Raw genomic sequence first — 20,000 nt, 5'->3', positions numbered from 1 at the left:
CAAATTCCCTGCGGAGATCTCATCCAAACCAGGTCCCGGTTAGAATCTTACTGTAGTTCTGAATTCAGATTTTAAATCTGAATATCAGGTTTTGGATTGAAACAAATACATGGTTTTTTTATCTGTGTATGGCAATTTTTAGCAAATTTTGTGAATTATAATTATCAAATTTGTTACCGATTTTTAACCAAGCCGAAATCAGAATCCAACCAAAACACTTGTAGGTGGTTTTGCTGACTCCAAAATCAAAACGCGACGATGAGTTGGATCCAAAAACAAAACACGGTGGTCCGCCCACAGCTGTAATGCAGTCGCAGTGGCGTGCGACTCAGACCAGACTCTTTTTTTTTTTTGCATGATATTTTTTATTAGAATTAGATTACAAATGAAAGGTTACAACAATGGGAACATTTTCTATTTCGTTTTTAGACCAGACTCTTATGTGTTCAGCTGTGTATACACGGTGAGAGTTTGTGTTCGATTTTGACTAAAATTTTATTGAAATCAAATGGTTTTCAGCCGCATTTGATGCTGAGACGGCGCTCTCCCATTTAGTGTGAATCGAACATTGAAATAGATTGTACCTTCAGGACTATATAGTATAGATATGTGTTTGGCTTGTCCGATTTGATCCCGATTTGATCCCAGTCGAATTGGGATCTAATCGCAAGCAACATCGCACCGTGTGTACACACCATTACTCAGGGACATTCCAATGTTCTGCCCTCGCCAGTTCAGAGATCCGAGTAAAGGGGTGTACACACGGTGCAATGTACTTTCGGTACTTGTTTCCTAGCGCGGCGCCACCGACTTTAATTGTATGCCATCGGGTCGGAAAAGTCGGGTCGCTCGGATCGCATGCGATGCGACGCGACCGACCCCATTTTTACATTGGATCCAATGTTAAATGGTCCCTGATACCCGATTTTACATTGGACCCAATGTTAAATGCCCCCCAGACCTCATTTTTAATTGTATACCCACCCTAATGGTCAATTATATGTCAAATGCCCCCCCCCCCATTGTTAACGCCACCCCACTATGAACGCCAACACGAAGCGTGGCAAGCGCAGCGAGCCCGTGAGGGGTGGCGGTACGCGTCCTCCGACCTTTTCATACCGCCACGCTTCGGGTTGGCGTTCATCGTGGGGTGGCGTTAACAATGGGGGGGCATTTGACATACAAATTACCCATCAGGGCGGGTATACAATCTAAAATCGAGTATGGGGGGCCATTTAACATTGGTTACTATGTAAAATCGGGTCCATCGCATTGGTTGCTTTGCATGCCATTATAATGGCATGCGATGGACCCGATTTTAAACGGGCATTTAACATTACATACAATGTTAAATCGGGTCGGTCACATTGGTCGCATCGCATGCCATTATAATGGCAGTCGATGCGACCGATTTTTTAATTTTCGGGAAAGCTCTTAAAAAGCCCGAAAACGGGTCGGTCGGGTCCCATTGCATACCTTAAGTTAAGGTATGCGATGGGACCCGACGGGCGCCGTGCTAGGAAACAAGTACTGTACTTTCTATTCAATCGAATCAGGATTAAATTGCACGGTGCCATGTGCACAATCGATTTAAACTATATAGTACATATCTGTACTATATGGTCTTGCCTGCAAAGTCTTTCTATCCGATTCCGATGTTGTGTGGCCGCGCATCGGGATAGAATCAAAATCGTACGCATTTGAATTCCATTCAATTGTGCTTACATGATCAAAATCGGATAGAAAAATAGATGACATCGAACCATGTGTACACCACATAAGCTGTGTAAGTTGCTGTATATAATATATATATTTATTCGTACAGGTTGAGTATCCTGTATCCGTGCATCCCTTATCCGAATTATTCCAAAAACCGTGTTTGGAATCATTCAAATATTTTTTTAACCCCCCTAACCCTCTTTTCATACTTACCAAGTCCCCGGGCGTCCACAGCAGGCCTCCGGCATCTTCTCCAGGGTCTCCAGCGGTCCCAGGAATGCATTGCGCGAGTGTGCGCGCGCGCCGGTGACGTCAGAGAAGATGCCGGAGACCTGCTGTGGACGCCCGGGGACTGCGTGGATGCCGAGGGAACACCGGACACCATCAGGGGACAGGTAAGTATGCCTAAAAAAAATTATTCCAAAAACCGAAAAATTCCCCTATCCGGAATGCTCGTGGTCCCGAGCATTTTGGATAGGGGATACTCAACCTGTATATAGTTTAAGCTGTCAGTGGACGACCCCGATGACTTCTTGACCCTGATCCTGGAAGCCATGGTTGCACTTTGGGTTCTTACAAGCCATCAATTTTCCAGTGGAACCTATTTTTATCTCCGGCTTATATATAACATAAATGCAGCCACAGCGAGAGAAACCTTAAACCTTTGGGTTTGCGTGTAGAGTAAATGCATATTTCTAACTACAATAGTGTTATACAGTATGTGCTTAGTCACGCTACCCGCGTACCTCTTTCATCAGCATCAATACAACTGTGGGCACTCTGGCTGCGAAAATACGGACGGGATCATTTATATGTAAGATGGAAAAAACGGTTAATCCCGCCCACATCTGGCAGGGCTGCAATAGGCTGGATATTTACTGATTGGTTGTTAGTTTATCTCTCTCCACTGTATCATCACTCTAGTGCATCTCTCTGAACCCCAGGGAGAGATAAAATTCTTATAAAGAAAGTACTAGCCAATCAGCTCAAATACTGCACCCGTTTTTGAATACTAACCACTCCGGAGTCCCGAGATGAAGGTAGCAACTGCCATTGTTTCAGAGTTCCGCACATGCCCAGTAGAGTCTGAGCCCTCTAGAGCTCAGACTTTACTGCACTGTGTACTAGTGCAGTGGTGGCTGGAGAGAGGGGGGGGGACCTGAACGGAGGAGGCTGCACACAAGCATCCTCCTCTGTTAAAGCGCCTCTGAATCAGCCCCTAACTGCCAGGTTACATACTATGAAAAATACCAGTTAGGAGCTGATTGGCTGGTACTTTATCTCTGACGGTTTTATCTACCTCCAAGCTTTAATAAATACCGCCCCATAGTGTTTTTATCATTGTATTTATTAATACAATCTGTGTTTATTATATATTTTGTATATATTCAGTTCTATAGGGCTTTATCGCCTTCACTCTGGATGTCAGACTTGGGCCAGTTTAATATAAATAAATTAAAAAAAATGTGACATCAGCTGCCCACCCCCAGCACACCTCCTCCTGCTGGGCGTTCCCATGGGCGGCACCCGACTCCACTACCCCACGCTCCCAGCCCGCATTGGACTGTGTGAAAGGATCGCGACTATGCAAGTCACCGAGTCCGTTCGCCGAGGGACCCTCCACATTTGCATAAATCCTAATGCGCATGTGCAGAAAAAAAGCGCGGGGGAGCAAATAAACCAGAATGACCCCCAAAATGTGAAGAGAGTTAGATTTGGGTGTAGTGGGATTTCAACTGAAATCTAAATTGCAGTGTAAAAAATTAAGCTGTATCGCATCTGTGGGCTACATGCAAAAGCAGCCAGTATTTACCCTGCACAGAAAAAAAATATATAAATTTATATGCTCCCCTTGCAAAGAAACATGGTTTGCTCCAGACCAAAATGACCCATTGTACAGAAAAATGTATACTATAGGAGAACTGCATTGGGATGTGTAAGGAAAGGTCTAGCCTGTACGAATCCCGTTTACACATATATCACAGCGTTTCTTTTGCAGCTTAATATAAGTGTCGAGGTGTTCTGTGAGTCTTGCGGCCTACAAAGGCGCGTCAGAGGCGCAGCAGTCCCTTGCAGCCATTTTGGTCTGTACAGTGACTGCAGAGCCCCTGGAATATGGAGAGAGAGAGGCCGCGGTGCTTTGTAGGGCCTGTGCTGACTTTATTGGCAGAAACGGATTTCCGGTCATGGAGAGTGGGTTTTGAAAAACCTGGAAACAGGGTTGGATTGGCCCACAGGGGTACAGGGGAAACCCCTGGTGGGTCCCACTGTCTGTGGGCCTACCTCCTCCTTAAAATAACCAGTTCCAGATTGTGATCTTGAATTATACAATTATACTGCAAAGGTCTATGGTTTATTTTCTAGAGGGTATTGTAGTGATTAATCTGGAACATTATCATGCATGCACTGTCAGTGTTTACTATATATGATCACACCCTTCAGGAGACTAGCCACACCTCTGAACATGGGCTCCGCTGGGCCCTTCATGCCCCAGTCCAATACTGCCTGGAAAGCCCCTCTTGGCGCACTCTTGTTTAGTAAAAAGCTGTAAGCAACGTTGACGTGAAGACATGAATTAGCACAAAGTTTGGGGCAGATTTTTTACTTTCTTCAAGTCAATGTTATTGTGGTCCAAGGGCCCTGTTCAGGCCCATTCGCAGGCCTGCAAATTTGCAGCCATACTGATTATCGAATAGGCACGCATGCTTTGCCACTGATGGCTTTTCATCGTTGGCCGCAACCATGATGATTGACAGCCGGCCAGCGTTTAGGGGCGGGCCCCCCAGATGTTTTGTAGAAAATGCAGGCGGAACCCTGGAATTGGGAGGGAGGACCTCTGACGTCAACTCCATCTCCGGATCCACACATCTTCATCTCAGAGTCAGATAAGTATTTGGCTACACGGCAGTTGCACACGCAGGGGGGGGGGGGGGGGGGGGGGGGAATCCATTCGATGATAAGTGTTTGCAACTCGATTTTCCTCTATTTGCAGGGTTGCGATCGCATTTGCAGCCATGCTCAGGGGCGGTCTTACACTCTGGCGTGGCGGAGTTTATCTGATCGCTGGGCTCCGAAGATTCGCAGCCCACGATCAGATCTGAATCGGTCCCCAAGCTCTGTGATTGCGCAATAAAAAACGTAATGGCCAATCAGTAATTTAAAAAACAAACATGCATTTATCAAAAGAAATTATAATCCAGCATTTTGCCAGTTTCTTTATTCCAAAGAACACTTTTATTAAAATATGGAAAAACATCAGTGAAGAGACCAAAACAGTTGCAAGAAACAATTAGATTAATGTGAGCTGCTTAACGATCTGACACATTTTTATAATGGCGCAATTGATTGTTATTTAAAAGAGAAAATCCTTATAAATAAAAAAAATGGAATCTGTATTTGTTCTGTTTCTCCAATTGTGTGAAATACCCTTTACTATACTTCTACAGTACCTAGAAGAGGTCTGTCTCCAGCAATAACGATACTGCCACCTTATGGCTACAAGTGGTACTTCACCCCATCAAAGTAAGCCTTATATGATAACATGGTACAAATACATATCGTGCTACAAGGCGGGGCAGATTGTGAAGGACATTTGTGCTGAGGGAATTTTTATCACATCCAACCATGACAACATTAAAGGAGCTGTCAAATGAATATGTCTGAGTGACACCACTGTAGTTTATTCTTGTGATCACTTGTCACGAATGATAAATAGTGCTACAGCCAATCAGCTTCTTACTGTCATATTTCAAGCACATAACAGTTAGGAGCTGATTGGCTGGAACGTTATCATTCGTACGAAGTGATAACAGAAATATCACTTGTTGCTAAATCTGCCCCTTCATCAATTAGGCCACACCCTTATTACAAAAACTGCCCAACTTGCAGCCCCAATGACTCAAATGAATTGGATATTTTATTATGCGGCCAGTTGCACTGGTTGTACCATGTTAATAAATAAGCCTTCCAATGATGTGTCTTTGCTTCCTGCACACTGCCATAAATGACCTAGCAGCTTGGCGTTCAATACAATACAATAAGCATCAGTGAATATATATGTAGAAGCACAGATAGATCCACTTTAAAAAATTCCTGTGAGCAGAGTATAGGGACAGAAAATCCTCTTCACACTAACCGCAACATAATATTCATACACCATATTATACAACCATTCTTCTGATTGTCACTGAGCTAACGAACAAAAACAGGACTACCATATACCTATACATATCTGCAATTAAAATAAGCCCTTTCCCTTTAAATCCTCGCCAATCGCCATACATATAGTTGTATCTAATGCGCTTTATAAATGGCATTGGGTAAAAAGGGATAATAATTTGGAAGGATGCTCTATCTCCCCTACAGAGATCTCTAGTATGGCCATCAAGGGTTTGATTTTGAAATCCATTTGCGCTAAGTTTTTTTTAGGTGCACAAACTGCGTCTGTATTTATAGTTAAGCATATATATTATACCAGCAACCCCATATGCATGGTGAGAAGGGGGTTAGGGGGAGTCACAAATAAGTTCAGTACCATAGAGGCGTAGAGATAAAGGTCTACCATGCACCTTAGACATTTAAGGCCAAATGTAACAGCCTGTGATTTGCGGGAATTGGCGCGATTCCGGAAACATAGTCATTAGATTTAAAGCGATTAGTTTAAAGGCAAAAACATTTTTTTTTTGTTTGTTTTTAAACTAATTTTTGCTTTAATTCGATTAATTTTCTCTCAAATAGCGCCAACTCCCGCAAAATTACAGCCTTGTGTTTTATGGTAATAAATACGGGTTTGTTTGTTTTTTTAAGAAGATAATTTGCAAAGTTCGATTATGCTCATTTTACTATATTTACAAAAAAATCCAACAATTTTTGGAGTCACGAGCTACTTGTGTATAAAAAAATACACAAGTAGCTTGTGACTCCAAACATTGTTGGACGTTTACAAAATTGAACCCAGGATAGAGCATTGATTCCGGTACTAAACTACCGGTGTCTTCTACAGAGCCGGCTCTACCATTAGGAAGCTTTAGGCAGATGCATCGGGAATCAAGATCTAGGAGTGCGGTGGAATTCGAAGATGCCACCTCCAAACTTTCACTAGAGGGGCTGGTAAGTTGGTGGCAGTGTGGGGTTCGGTGGGGCAGAAGGTTGCAGTTCTGCCTAGGGTGCTGAGAAGCCTTGCACTGGCTCTGGTCTTATTGCTGTTATGGCTATAGGGATCAACGATCCCAAGGCCACTGGCCTTTAATGTCTTGCTGGCCAAGTTGCCGACGTCAATGTAGCTCTTTGTTGCCCTGTGTATCAATATGGAATATGTTATCTATGCAGGAACGTGTCTACGAATAAAGAAGGAAATTTGGCAGCAGTCCGCCTTTGTTCCCAAAAATTTTCAAAAATTTTGTCAAAAACAAGCTGAAAAACAAAAACAAAGGACGAACAAGCGATAACCACAAAATAGTATTTGCTAGTGAAATCAGTGCATGGCGTGATGCTCATTACTTAATATGCAGCTATACATATATATATATATATATATATATATATCACTAATGCAAGATGACTTAACAACGCTTTCCAATTTACATTGAGCCAAGGGTACATGCAGCACGCTGCTATCACAGTAATTTGCACTGCACTAGTTTTAGCTAAAATCTAATTGGCTGTCATTAAAAGCATCGGCTTGCGCTGCATAATAACTACATCTTAATGGATTTATATAATGCACAGGTGATGTCAATATATGAATAAACCCCCTGTAAATAAGTCACTGTTTCTACAATCATTGTAATTCACAGTAGGGAGTGCATTACATTACGCTCTATATTAAACCCAATACTTTCCTCTTCTGTCTATAGCGGGCGCGTTATAGTTTATTACTAAGGACAAAAACCTATTGTTAGAAGTACATGTCCACGGACCAACTCCTATTAAACAATGATGTTATGCAATTAGGTCTTTACAGAATGAACAATTAAACTGTCATCCAATAAAAAGCCTTCGACGGCCACTTGTAGCCACCAGACCCACAGTTGGATCCATGAGAGGTTGAACATTTGGTTTGTACCGTTGAGAGAAATCAGGCTTTAGTAGATTAGACAGACCAGAGTAATGAATATGCCTGGTGGCGATACAAGACGCAGGGTTATGACATCATCTAGAACCAGAATTCTGAAACAAAGATGTTGACGTTGACAATGTTTCGGTGAGAGATCACTCCGCCCAGAACGTAGTTCATCTCCAGCTTCAGGGTGGTGTGGAACGGACCAACAATGGGCTTCACTTGACGGACAACACCTGGGCAAAGAGAGGGGGTAGTTAGAGATAAAGAGAATTTTGGAACCATCCAAAGAAATCTGAACCACAATTTTCCAACTGTCCAATCTCTCACATGGGTCTCTAACGCGCATCCGGTGACTGATATATCTGCAGATATATCAGCACATCGTGCTGTGTGTATGGACGGTCCACGGAACACCCGTACACCTTTTTGGGGGGACTGATGTCACATCTAGAGTACTGTGTTCAGTCCTGGAGGCCATATCTCCAGAAGCAAATAAATACATTATAGACTGTACAAAGAAGGGCAGCTACATCACAAAACGTACCAGGAAAGACTAAAAGATCTTAATATGTATAGTTTAGAGCAAAGAAGGGGAAGGGGGGACATGATAGAAACTTTCAAATATATCAAGGGTTTTAACAAGGTACAGGTGGGAGACATTCTTCACAGAAAGAGGAGCAGCAGAACACGAGGACATGCACTGACACTAGAGGGAGGAAGATTCAGGGGAAATCTGAGGAAGAATTACTTCACAGAAAGGGTAGTGGATAAGTGGAATAGCCTCCCATCAGAGGTGGTAGAGGCAAATACAGTAGTACAATTTAAACATGCTTGGGATTGGCATATTGATATCCTTACAAAGAAATAAGGATCAAATATGGTTTGAGGTAACATGTTTAAAAAAGGGGCAGACTAGATGGGCCGAGTGGTTCTTGTCTGCCGTCAATTCTATTTCTGCAGCTAATTGGAGTGGCTAACTGCTAATGTGTATAGCTTGCCTATCAGGAACTCAGTCGGTGACTCAATCTATGTTCCAGCCTATACCAAGCATTAGATGGCTCACGGATGGTCAACAATCATTAAGTCAACACCAACAGGACGAAATGCACTAGATCGTAATTAACAAAAGTTCAACATGCGCTAGGGTCAACATTGATAAAAGGTTGAAATTGGAAATGGTCGTCACACAGTTTTCTCGATTTTTGGTTGGACTTTTTTCCTGCTTTACCATCCATGTGCAACCCGACTGGGAACAATCAAGCGTACATGGAAAAGGTCAACACAAAAAAAGGTCCATACCAGTTTTTTTTTTCTTTTTGTGGGGGAACAAAAATTGTTAAATTTAACAATCTTTGGCTATGATTGGTGCAAGTGTAGACCCCACAGGATCACTTTCACTTTCCGAATCATGGTCCACGGTTTTGGCATATGAAGCAAAAGTCAAAATGATCAAAACTTTGTGTTGACCATTGTGATGTCAAACTTTTGGACCTATCAATCTTTTGTACCTGTCGACCATGAACACAGTCAACCTTTTACGTGTCAACATTATGGCTATGTTGACCTTTTGACCACGTCGATCTATGAAATGCCAATCATATGGGGTCAACCTTTTGACAGTCTAGCTAGACACAGTCTATCTATACATTGGAACCCCTCTTCCAGAATACGTCAAGGGGTGGCAGACGGAACGGTGCTGTGCCAGTCTGCAGAAAGGTTTATGAACCAAGAGTTAGTAATACCCCTTTTACACCAAAAATCCCAGATCCGACCCAGCATTTGGAAGAAGGATCCAAGCCGGGGTCGGATCCGGGATTTACTCCATTTACACTTCGGTGCCCACCCGCAGTGTAGACGGAGGCGGCGCTTGGAGATGACATCATCTCCAAGCGCCGGGACTGCGGTGATCCCCGCCGGATACACGATCGCCGTGCTGGGGGCAGCCCAGCACCAAGGTAAGCTGCTGGGCTACCCCCAGCCCCCATGCACCCCCCCCCCCCCCCAGCCGTCGTCCGGGAGGTGAATGGATGCCGCACACAGGCATCCATTCACCTCCTCTGCTGCTGCCACCGCTGCTGTCTGCAGTGTATAGCAGACAGCAGCGCAGGCTGTCCGTTCCCCCCCGTCCAACCTGCGGACGCTGCGGTCCGCAGGTTGTACGTCCCCCATTGATGTAAAAGGGAGCCGGGTCACCCAACCCGGTGTACTCACTTACACCGCCCTCTACCCAGGTCCTGGCCGTGTTCTACCCACGTCAGGACCTGGGAAGAAGTCCAGTGTAAAGGGACATGGCGTGATACGTTTACACCGCCTCTGACCTGGGTCTGACCCGCCGAAGACCCGGTGTTTTGAGGCGGTGTAAAAGGGGTATAATACGCAGAACCTTGGTCAATACTTGTATCTATACTGTAAGAGAACAAGCCCGCAAGCCCTCATAGTCATCCTTTCCCGTTACACATTGTTCACCCCATTGCTATTAATTTGGTATATTATGTTTTTTTTTTTTCTGTAATTATTTGGATTTCTGGAAGAATATTGGCAGAGTACGGCTGGAACTTATTGTCCCACAGTGTAATCGAGTGCCAGAAATTTGTTTCAGCCTGGTCTACACAATTACATGGTGCTACTGACAGCTCCTCAGAACACAGCCTTTACTTCAAGGAAATTGGCTGTTCCCAGGCAGCTAATTCCCAGTGTCAGCCGTCCGCGCATATTTACACGCTGCTAATAACGCCTGGCTGTTTTTCTTGTATCTATAACACAACTTAAAGAAAACCTCAATGAATTTGAAGATTTATTCCAAAACCCATTGCAGACATCCCTGAGTTCACAGGCAAAACATGTACAGAAGTCGGATTGAAAGGGGGGGTCGGCTTAAATGTGAGTGAGGTTTGGGCGCGTTACAGGCGCTGCAACCTGAGTGAGATGTTGCACTAACCTCAGACGGCGTAGACTTATCTTTGGGGTTTTGGCATGTGTGAGAAGGCTACAGAACCCGCCTGCTCTTGGCCTTTAGGCAAACCCAAAGTTCTTTAAACTGACAAAGACTCAGCGGTATCTGGAATCATTCAATCTCAAATAGGTTTAACAATGTCTGGCATTAATGCGTTTGGAATCAAACATCTGGTTCTCCATCCAACGGAGACTCAGCTCTGTGGGCAAATCTCCTGTTGTAGCTTTCCCGGCTGTTTGATAAACGTGTAAGCGCCTCTATCACCTACAGGTCGCTGATAAGTAGTAATTACATATAATGTACTAAGCTTCAAAATGTGATCAAGTACCTGCCAATCCGCTCCTAACTGCCAGGTTACAGGCTGGGTTACTCGTGGTGATAATGCAGTAGCCAATCAGCTCATAACTGTTGAGTTACGGCGCATGTTTGAAAAATGGCAGTTGGGGGCCATATGTCTGCTGTATTCACACCTTTATCGCTTCTCCAGGCACACACGACGGAGTCTACTGCGACGGCTGTGGGGGGAGAAGGAAGCCACTGATGATGTCAGCAGCCCTCCCTCCCAAACGGCCATGGAATGCCTGTGTTTAACGGGACTCTCCCGTAAAATGTTGCCTTGGTGAGCCCAAACGCCAGCAGGATTTGCACGAGCGGCTTGCACCTGATCACAAAGTAACGTGCACACGTGCGGTCATTCCATTATTTGCGAATCCACAGCACTGCGAATTAAATCGAATCGGGCCCCAATCCCGGAATGCGGTTCATTCCGAAGGTGCGATGGGCAACACGATTTTCAAGTCAGCGTTGGCCATGGAAGCCTATGGGCTTCTTTCGCAGTTCTATGTAGGGATGGCCATCGACCATCGATTGTTTATGAGCGATGTCGAATAGTCAGGGCCGGCGCCACCACTAGGCAGGTCTAGGCATTTGCCTAGGGCGCCGGCCACTGGAGGGCATCAGTTCGCCTGTCGCCCCCCGTGCAAAGGGGGTCTCTGCCGGCGTCTGACAGAAGCCTGCAGTGGTGTCCTTGCCGCGCGGGTACCTCCTGCGGCGCTGAGTACAAAGCTTAAGCTGGCGGCGGTGGGGGGTCCCTTCAGTGAGTAAGAAATCACTAGCGCTATGTGGCGGCGCGGGAAGCGCTTCTGTTTTGAAAACACTGGCCGCACGGCGCACGCTGATTGGCTGAGATTCAGCCAATCAGCGTGCGCCGTGCGGCCGGTGTTTTCAAAACAGAAGCGCTTCCTGCGCCGCCGCATAGCGCTAGTGATTTCTTATTCACTGAAGGGACCCCCCCACCGCCGCCAGCTTTATACTCAGCGCCGCAGGAGGTACCCGCGCGGCAAGGACACCACTGCAGGGCTGGCTCCTGTCAGACGCCAGCCTGGACCCCCCTGTCCGCTCCCCAGACGGCGCAACAGGTACCCCGGCACCGGGGCGCCCCCACCCTGACTCGCCTGGGGCGCTCCGGTGCCTTGCACCGGCCCTGCGAATAGTTGTGACATCAATTAGAGTGAACCGGATGGTTTCCCACCATCGGTGTCAGGCTTAACTGAATAGTTTCGTTTTTATTTTTTCATGAAGGTGCCGGAACATGGAGCATAGCCCCGCCCTCAACACCCATGAAGCCCCGCCCCCGTATTTTGTTTGGCGCATAGGCCAATCTATCAAAGCAAATGGATCACCATCGATATGTAAAAACATCGATGGTCATCCATTGCATACTTATACACCGTCGATGGCCGACTGCACTTTTGCCGTCGATGTCAACCATCAATGGCAAAGGCAACGATGGCCATCTCTTATTTCCTGGATCATGTGACCAGAAATACCAGCAATGCAGCAGGGGATTATGGGGGCTTGTACTGAATGAAGACATCACAGTGCTGGTCCTGATCTCTCACTTGCAGCCACGTTACCGATAGTAACCTGCTGTCAGCACTTGCTAGGCCGGAGAAGTTGCACCTTCTCATCCTCTGTGTAGCCAAAACATGAACACTGCCCAGGGGAAGCCATTAGGTCAACTGAAAGTTGTATTCCTACAAACAGGCCACTGTACAAAGAGACACAGCCCCTTGTGTGGGCTGCCCTGAGGTCAAAGGTCGAGGAGCTTACAAAGCAGGAACCAATAAGCTGCAATAATTTAGGGGACGTTGTACTGTAAATTATAATGATATTACAAGTCACCCAATAATTCTGACTAAGCCGCCACACCACCTGCATGTTGCACTGGCTAAACAGTAGTAATTCAGCGATCTAACCAGAAGTAGCTTTACAGTGGGGCATAAAGGGCTTGCTGGGCATTGTAGTGCATCAGGTGCAGAATGCAGTAGGATGCAAAGGAGGCGTGGCCATGGCAGATTGGGGGCATTTCTCAATATATGAGTGGCGTGGCCTAATGTGTCTCACAGTACGATAAGTGTATACAACGCATGTCCAAACTATGGCCCTCCTGCTGTTGTGAAACTACACGTCCCAGCATGCCTTGCCACAGTTACGCTATTAGAGAATGCGAAAAATATGGCAATGAATGCTGGGATGTGTAGTTTCACAACAGCTGGAGGGCCACAGTTTGGACATGCCTGGTATATACAGAGCACTTACCAACGATCATGCCGTCCACGTAACGTTTCTGGATGTCAAAGGAATCTCTCACATTGCCCTCGGTGATTTGAAATATGATGTCCGGTTGAGGGCCAGGTGAATACGCCGGGGTTATAGCGCGGAGAAAGATAATTTCTGCAGGGAATACAAAAACAAGAAATATACATTATAGCATGCAAATGCAAATACAAATACGGTCCCAAACATCTGTGTGATTGGGTGTGGGAGCTGCCATGAATGAGAATTGGTGCTAAAGCCAATTGGCTCCTAACTGTCATTTTTTCAAACATGGCAGTTAGAAGGTGATTGGCTGGAGAATTTTTAATCTTTCGGAATATCACTTGTTGTTAAATCTGCCCCTCTATTAGGAGTGAATAGCGCCTCGCGGCTACCTAAATGTTTGTTGTCGCCGGCAAGCTTACCTTCTGGGCGGCTGAATTCCCGGAACGTGGGCAGAGAGATGACCGTGTTTGATATCGTATGGACGGGATCCGTGATGCAGTTTAAGTCGTTCGGCCGGCAAGATTTGATACAGCGGCTTGTGTCCGATCTCTCATATCTATAAATACGGGATGGCAGAACGGTATATATCCAGTGCACCAAAATACACAATATTTACCAGCAATATAAACTCTGCAATGCTCAACTGGCGGAACGGGAGAGTCAGCCAAATATTCTCACTAACCGCTGCCACCAATGGAGTCTATTCTATAACAGTTTTCATTCATTTGCGCCTACCGGGCCTCGTTCCGTATTGCCCGTACAGTAATATGAACTCATCTCCAGATATAAACAGAATGGTAATGCAACTATATCCGTGTTCTGAGGGGTAATTCAGACCTGGTCGCTAGGCTGCATATATTCCCACCCCGCCACATGTGCTAACAAGTCTGAAACAGCCCCTGAGTTGTATGCATCTAGGCCACAGGTTCTCAAACTCGGTCCTCGGGACCCGATAGAGTGCATGTTTTGCAGGTCTCCTCATGCTGGGCCAGATTCTCTAAGCTTTAAAAGTGATAAAAGGGAGAGTGATAAACAGCCAGCCAATCAGCTCCTACCTGTCATGTCACAGACTGTGTTTGAAAAATGTCAGGCAGAAGCTGATTGGTTGGTTGTTTATCACTCTCCATTTTATCAGTTTTGAAGCACCTGGCCCGGAATCACAAGTGAAATAATTAGCTCCACTTGTGGATCTTTTAAATGAGTAATGAATGCACCTGCCGGGTGACCCGGAAAACATGAACTGTGTGGGGTCCTGAGGACCGAGTTTGAGAAGCCCTGATCTAGGCAATCGCACCTCCACCGCCTAACAGACCGCCAAAGTAGCCGCCATCATTATCGTGGGCACTTAGATGAACTGCATGGTGGGCGCAGAAGATCTGAATTTGGGCCCACATTGCACTCCCACGACTCTGAATACCAAAGAGAACTCTGGCTACACGCCCATGACAGAGTCGCAGATAGTTTCTACTGCGTATCGCCAAGCTGCCACCCAGAAATGCCCATTTAGTGGCTGCAGAGAAACCACACAACATTTGCAGTGTTGCGTTAGGAGACTGTGGGCAGTGATTCGCACACATTTGTGACTGCGGCTAGAGGGGCCGCAGTCACACTTGTGGGCGAATCAGGCGTAACATACGAGGGTTTACTGTATAGAATGAGTTGTGCCCAGACCTTTTAATAATAGGGAACATTTTCAATTTAAACGTGTGAGGTGCAAGCTTGACCTACAGCCGGTTGGTTGCCTGCCAAGGGTTCTTACACCACCAGCATAACATCCACTGTGCAAACATAGTTATACCTGTTGAAAGTGAAGTGCACTACTCTTTGGACTCCATATTGCTGCTCCTCCAGGGAAGCTTCAGGCCCTGTACCAAGATGGCCACCAGAATTATGTCATGAGAGGCTTGAAAACCAGATGATTTAAGAGGCATATAAATGGAGTGTGCTACAGTATCCACCTAGACTAGAATGTCATCCAGTGCTATCGCCCATATGGAATTAAATTCAACAAAGAAAATGTCTGTTTATTAGACCAACAACATCATCTTGTGAAGCTTCCCCCAGAATCCCTTGCAGCAGGACATTTATCGCTTCGCCAACACTGCTCAAAGGGCCTCATTCAGATATGGACGCAGTAGCACATCTTTGTATGCAGTGGCTGTTCTCAAATATGCAAATGCTGCCGGAGACTTCTTATGTGAAAAGACGCTTCTGTGATCCTCTGCTGGGAGTACATAAGCCAGTGGAGGGAAATTTACTAAGATGGGAGTTGTATTTCAGATGGGATATTAGTACTATGGGCAACCAATCAGATACTATCTATTATCTTCTAGAAGCTACTAAATAAATAAGAAGTCGATTCTGATTGGTTGCCCATAGCAAAATCTCATATGAAATAAAACTCCCATGTTAGTAAATTTCCCCCCACTGGAGTAACTCTTAGGTGACTCAAGATGGCTGAAAAGTTCACAGTTGCGGAGTCAGTGAAGCTGCATCAGAATAAGTAAACACTGGCCACAGCACACCTCAAAAAGAGTGCCGACATGCCTCCGTTTTTAAGAAAGTTGCCCGTCGCCGCTCCATCCATGCTCCCAAAATGGCCACCACTTGCCAGTACTCTAACCGTGCTTATGTCAGCCATGCCTTGCCAACATCACTAAATGTTCATCAATTCTATGCATGTTTGTTACGGTTGTTTTTATCGATTCATTTAAAAAAGGAAGAAAACCTTTGGAAAACACATTTTATTTTTGAAAAACACATAGAAAAAAATATATGAGGCTTTCATTGTACTTTGTACAGTCTTCTGTTAGATGTAAGAATGTATTGCCAAACTCAGTGGAACAAGCAGGCGTACGTCAGTCATGCAGTAACCTGAGGCCGCGCTCTCAGGACTGCAACATGTATGCAAATAGGAAACAAATTACTATGGTTATTAATATTATTAACTAGCCATTTTTACATTATTTATATTTGTATTTGGAATAATTACAAAAGCTATTATTTGTTCTTGGAAATGTCGGCAGAGAAAGCATCACCACCTCATCGCAAAATGTCTGCCCACAGTTCTGGGAACAAGCATGAGTGGCAGCCATTTTAGCATTTCTCTGATCTCGCTTGTTAAGTGTTATATAAAAAGAAAATAGTGTTATTATTGGTGTTTGTGTCAGTAAAATATTAAGGTGTTATCACAGAAAGAATATATCATGGGAGTTCTTGCCCTGTCTATATATTCTTTCATTTAATAAACCCTGTCATTAAGACAAAATGGCTGCTGTTCAAAGCCTTGATTGACTGGATATCAGAATTGCAAATGAAAAAGTGAAACTAAATAATACACGTTAAAGCAACAATCCCATTTTTTTTTTTAAGTGTTTTGTCTTAAATATACATTACTGTGGCAGGCTATAATAATTGGCTTAGCAATTACATTTTAACCCAATTACCTTTACCTATAGTTTTGTCTTTTGACTGCTATTAATGAGTAAAAAATCTTCAGATTTTCTAGTGTTATTGGCTGTCATGGCAATATAATCATGGCATATGATGTAGTGAGCAGAGACACTCTGATATGCTCCTCTGAGCTCTGGTTTTATTAGGACATCTTTCCCCTCCTTCTTCTCCACATGCCAACAGTACACATGACAACAGTCTCAAAGCCTGTATCATCATAGCAAACTGACTGATGTCTGTGATCACAGAGTTCTGTGTCTGGTAACTATCCAACACGTTGGGATTCTGGGCCCTGCCGTCCAGCATCTCCCCACCACATTCTGACCCTTTTTTACCCATATTTGTTTTCCCTCCAGGGAGGTACAGAAAAGGAGATAATGATCTGAAGGAGGATAGCTCAAAGCTATGACTATAAGATAAATTCTTATAATGTACTATACAAAGAAAAAACCTTTCAATGTGGGATTGTTGCTTTAATTATTTCACAATTATAATAATTTTTAAGCAAAGTGCATGCAAGTGAATGAATTACAATAACATTGATAGCCGCCCTTCCCGAATACCCAAGCCACACCAAGAGCAGCATGCAACAAGGAAAACTTTATTCAATCTAACAAAACAAAAAAACAAAAGAACAACAGTAATGAAGATGAGCCCCAGAGCGCACATTGGATCAAAGCTCTGCCGTGACAAAGACGTGTAGTTTGGCTATAAACGTGTTCAAGGTCCCGTGTCGAATGAGATTCATCTGGATAGTTAGGAGGAAGTCCTGGGGTTCCGTGATTGGATGCTGGATGGCCACAAGGCCACTGTGGGAGTTCACATTTTTGGTGACGAAATAACCCTTCTCGTTTCCGCTGGTGATGGACAGCTGAATGTTATCGCCAGCGAGGGCATGGGATGGGCCCATGCGGAAAATATCGGTGGGGACTGGGACGTTGGTGGGGAAAGATAGGTGGTGATAGGTTATTCTCAGGGGCTGGCTCTGGCACTCATTGTCAAAACAAGGCAAGCGCTCACAGCGGCTGCAAGAAAAGTGAGAGACAAGACAACAGAAGAATTAGTGCGCGTGCAGCGAGCGTGTCAGCGGAGCAGAAGAGACTACAAGTCGGGTGCAGAGCACCAGCTTTCAAGGACTATGGAACCAAAACTCCAGCCAACAGAATAATTTTAATGGTGAACTCAACTACCCCCAACCAGCAGAACTACAGGGTCCCTTGCTAGTCAGTCCTGGTGACATTGAGCACCAACATCCCACCAACGCCTGCTGTTTAAGCTGTGGGCCCTGTGGTTCCACTACGTCAGTCAAATGATGTATCTTCTGGAGATTACCACCTGTCACCTACAAACAGAGGGAATGGCCATTGTGTGTAAAATATCCACAAAAATAACGTATCTATTCACTAGGAACCATAATATTCACAATGTGCCTTGGCGGCATCACTGGCTCCTTCTGAATTGATAAGCCGCAGCATAAAGAATATGGCTTCAATCTACAAAATGGCCGCCTCAACTTTACGTAGGTACCAAGTGCTCTCTTCATCAGGGTTTCAGGGCTATGTTTGAGGGAACACCGGGTTATTTATGATAACGTGCTGGTAGTAGACCTTGAAAACTGGAGTTGTATTTGCAGGTGCAGCCCCAGCGACATACAAACTACAAAGCAGGTAGCCAGCATACAAGAAAACATTTCAGTGCCATAAACAAATATAAAGATGGCCAGCTGTCTCTTCTGTGTTACCTCAGCCATCCAGGACTGTCTGAGGATGGCACGGGATTATAAGAGCAGTGACTTATCAACACTTGAAGCATCATATATTCATTATACTGCTATTATTAACCCATGACCAAAGTGCATCGGTGAGTTATATAGAGGCAGCCATTTTGTGGGCAACGTTCGGAAGAATGCAGCCTATCAAAGTGCCTGTTGTCTCAGTGCCACTAAGGGGGAAATATATATCAAAGACCAGAGGAGGTGTTGCCCATAGCAACCAATCAAGCTATCATAGATAGACTGCATTTCCATGAATATTAGTTAGGCTGACAAAGCGGGTGATTCAGATTGTTTTACAAAAGCAAACTCCTTCTTTAATGGACAAAATCGTGCTGCGCTGCAGGTGGGGCTGATGTAACATGTGCAGAGAGAGTTACATTTGGATAAGTTATTTTATTTCTGTGCAGGGTAAATACTGGCTGCTTTATTTTTATACTGCCATTTAGATTTCAGTTTATACACAGCCCACCCAAATGTAACTCTCTCTGCACATCTGCCCCACCTGCAGTGCACATGCAAACCAACCTGAATCACCCCCAAAATGTCCATTTCCTCTGCATGTAGGTGAGCAGCCTACAACACATTATTAAAAATTATTATATGACCATATTATAAAATAAATTCACTGCAATTGAATCGAAATATAAATGTATAATTTGTGATTTAATTATTATAATTTTATTTTATTTTCATTTCACTTTTTTGTTTTTATCGGTTTTGTGTATAATTCTGCTCTGTGGAAAGCTTTCAAGCTCAGGCTAATTTTAACACATAACGCAAGAAATGTCGCCATCTGCTGGCTGTAAATATGCACGCACAACATATGAAAGGAAAGGTAGTATAATTATAACATTAGATATAATCAAATCTGAGCTATCTCCTTAAAAAAAAATAAAGCACAAGATATTTTTTTTATTAAAATTAACATATCCAATATATATTAATGTGATGTCATGAGAAATTACAATCAATATAAACATTGTACTCTCACAGCACTAAGGTAATACCACTTTCACATCGCCGACACGTTTTAAAAACCGGTATTTAAAACGGTAATTAAAACGGGTCAGAGCCTTAACATTGCCACAGATTACCGTTTTAAATACCGGTTTATACCCCTTTCACATCGCACTTTTAAAACGGTAAATTGCCATTTTTTTTTCCCTTTTTAAAACGTTTAAGCCTGCACTGTGAATGCATAGCATTGTACACATTCACATTGCACAAAAAACGGCAAGGAACCGTGTAGGACTCTGCTTTTTACACGGTTCGAAATGCCAGTTAACTTTAAACGGTAAATCGGCTGTGGTGCATTCACAGTGCAGGCTTAAACGTTTTAAAAAGGGAAAAAAACGGCAATTTACCGTTTTAAAAGTGCGATGTGAAAGGGGTATTAATTGATTCCATATAATTATTTTTCAATGTGTAAAAGGTAA

The 20,000-nt window shown here is 44.3% G+C and overlaps 1 protein-coding gene across 2 annotated transcripts in view; it reads right to left on the bottom strand.

The window, feature by feature from the left end:
• Window positions 1–4,908: 4,908 nt before the first annotated feature.
• The window catches only part of FBLN1 (fibulin 1), a 64,058-nt gene continuing 48,966 nt past the window's right edge, over window positions 4,909–20,000 (bottom strand). The window contains exons 15-17 of one of the 2 annotated variants that reach the window (XM_083181290.1): window positions 13,757–13,893; window positions 13,335–13,469; window positions 4,909–8,013 (exon numbers count right to left, since the gene is read on the bottom strand). In XM_083181290.1, the coding sequence (XP_083037416.1) occupies window positions 7,874–8,013; window positions 13,335–13,469; window positions 13,757–13,893 (412 nt within the window). In that variant the 3' untranslated portion in view covers window positions 4,909–7,873. Of the gene's footprint in view, window positions 8,014–13,334; window positions 13,470–13,756; window positions 13,894–17,370; window positions 17,816–20,000 lie in introns of those variants that run through there. The other variant, XM_083181292.1, reaches the window with a different exon arrangement.

The sequence above is a fragment of the Crinia signifera genome, chromosome 4, assembly GCF_055691185.1.
Source record: "Crinia signifera chromosome 4, ASM5569118v1, whole genome shotgun sequence".
NCBI lineage: Eukaryota > Metazoa > Chordata > Amphibia > Anura > Myobatrachidae > Crinia > Crinia signifera.
The sequence above is the reverse complement of the archived record's forward strand: the minus strand, read 5'-3'. Positions and strand labels throughout refer to the sequence as shown.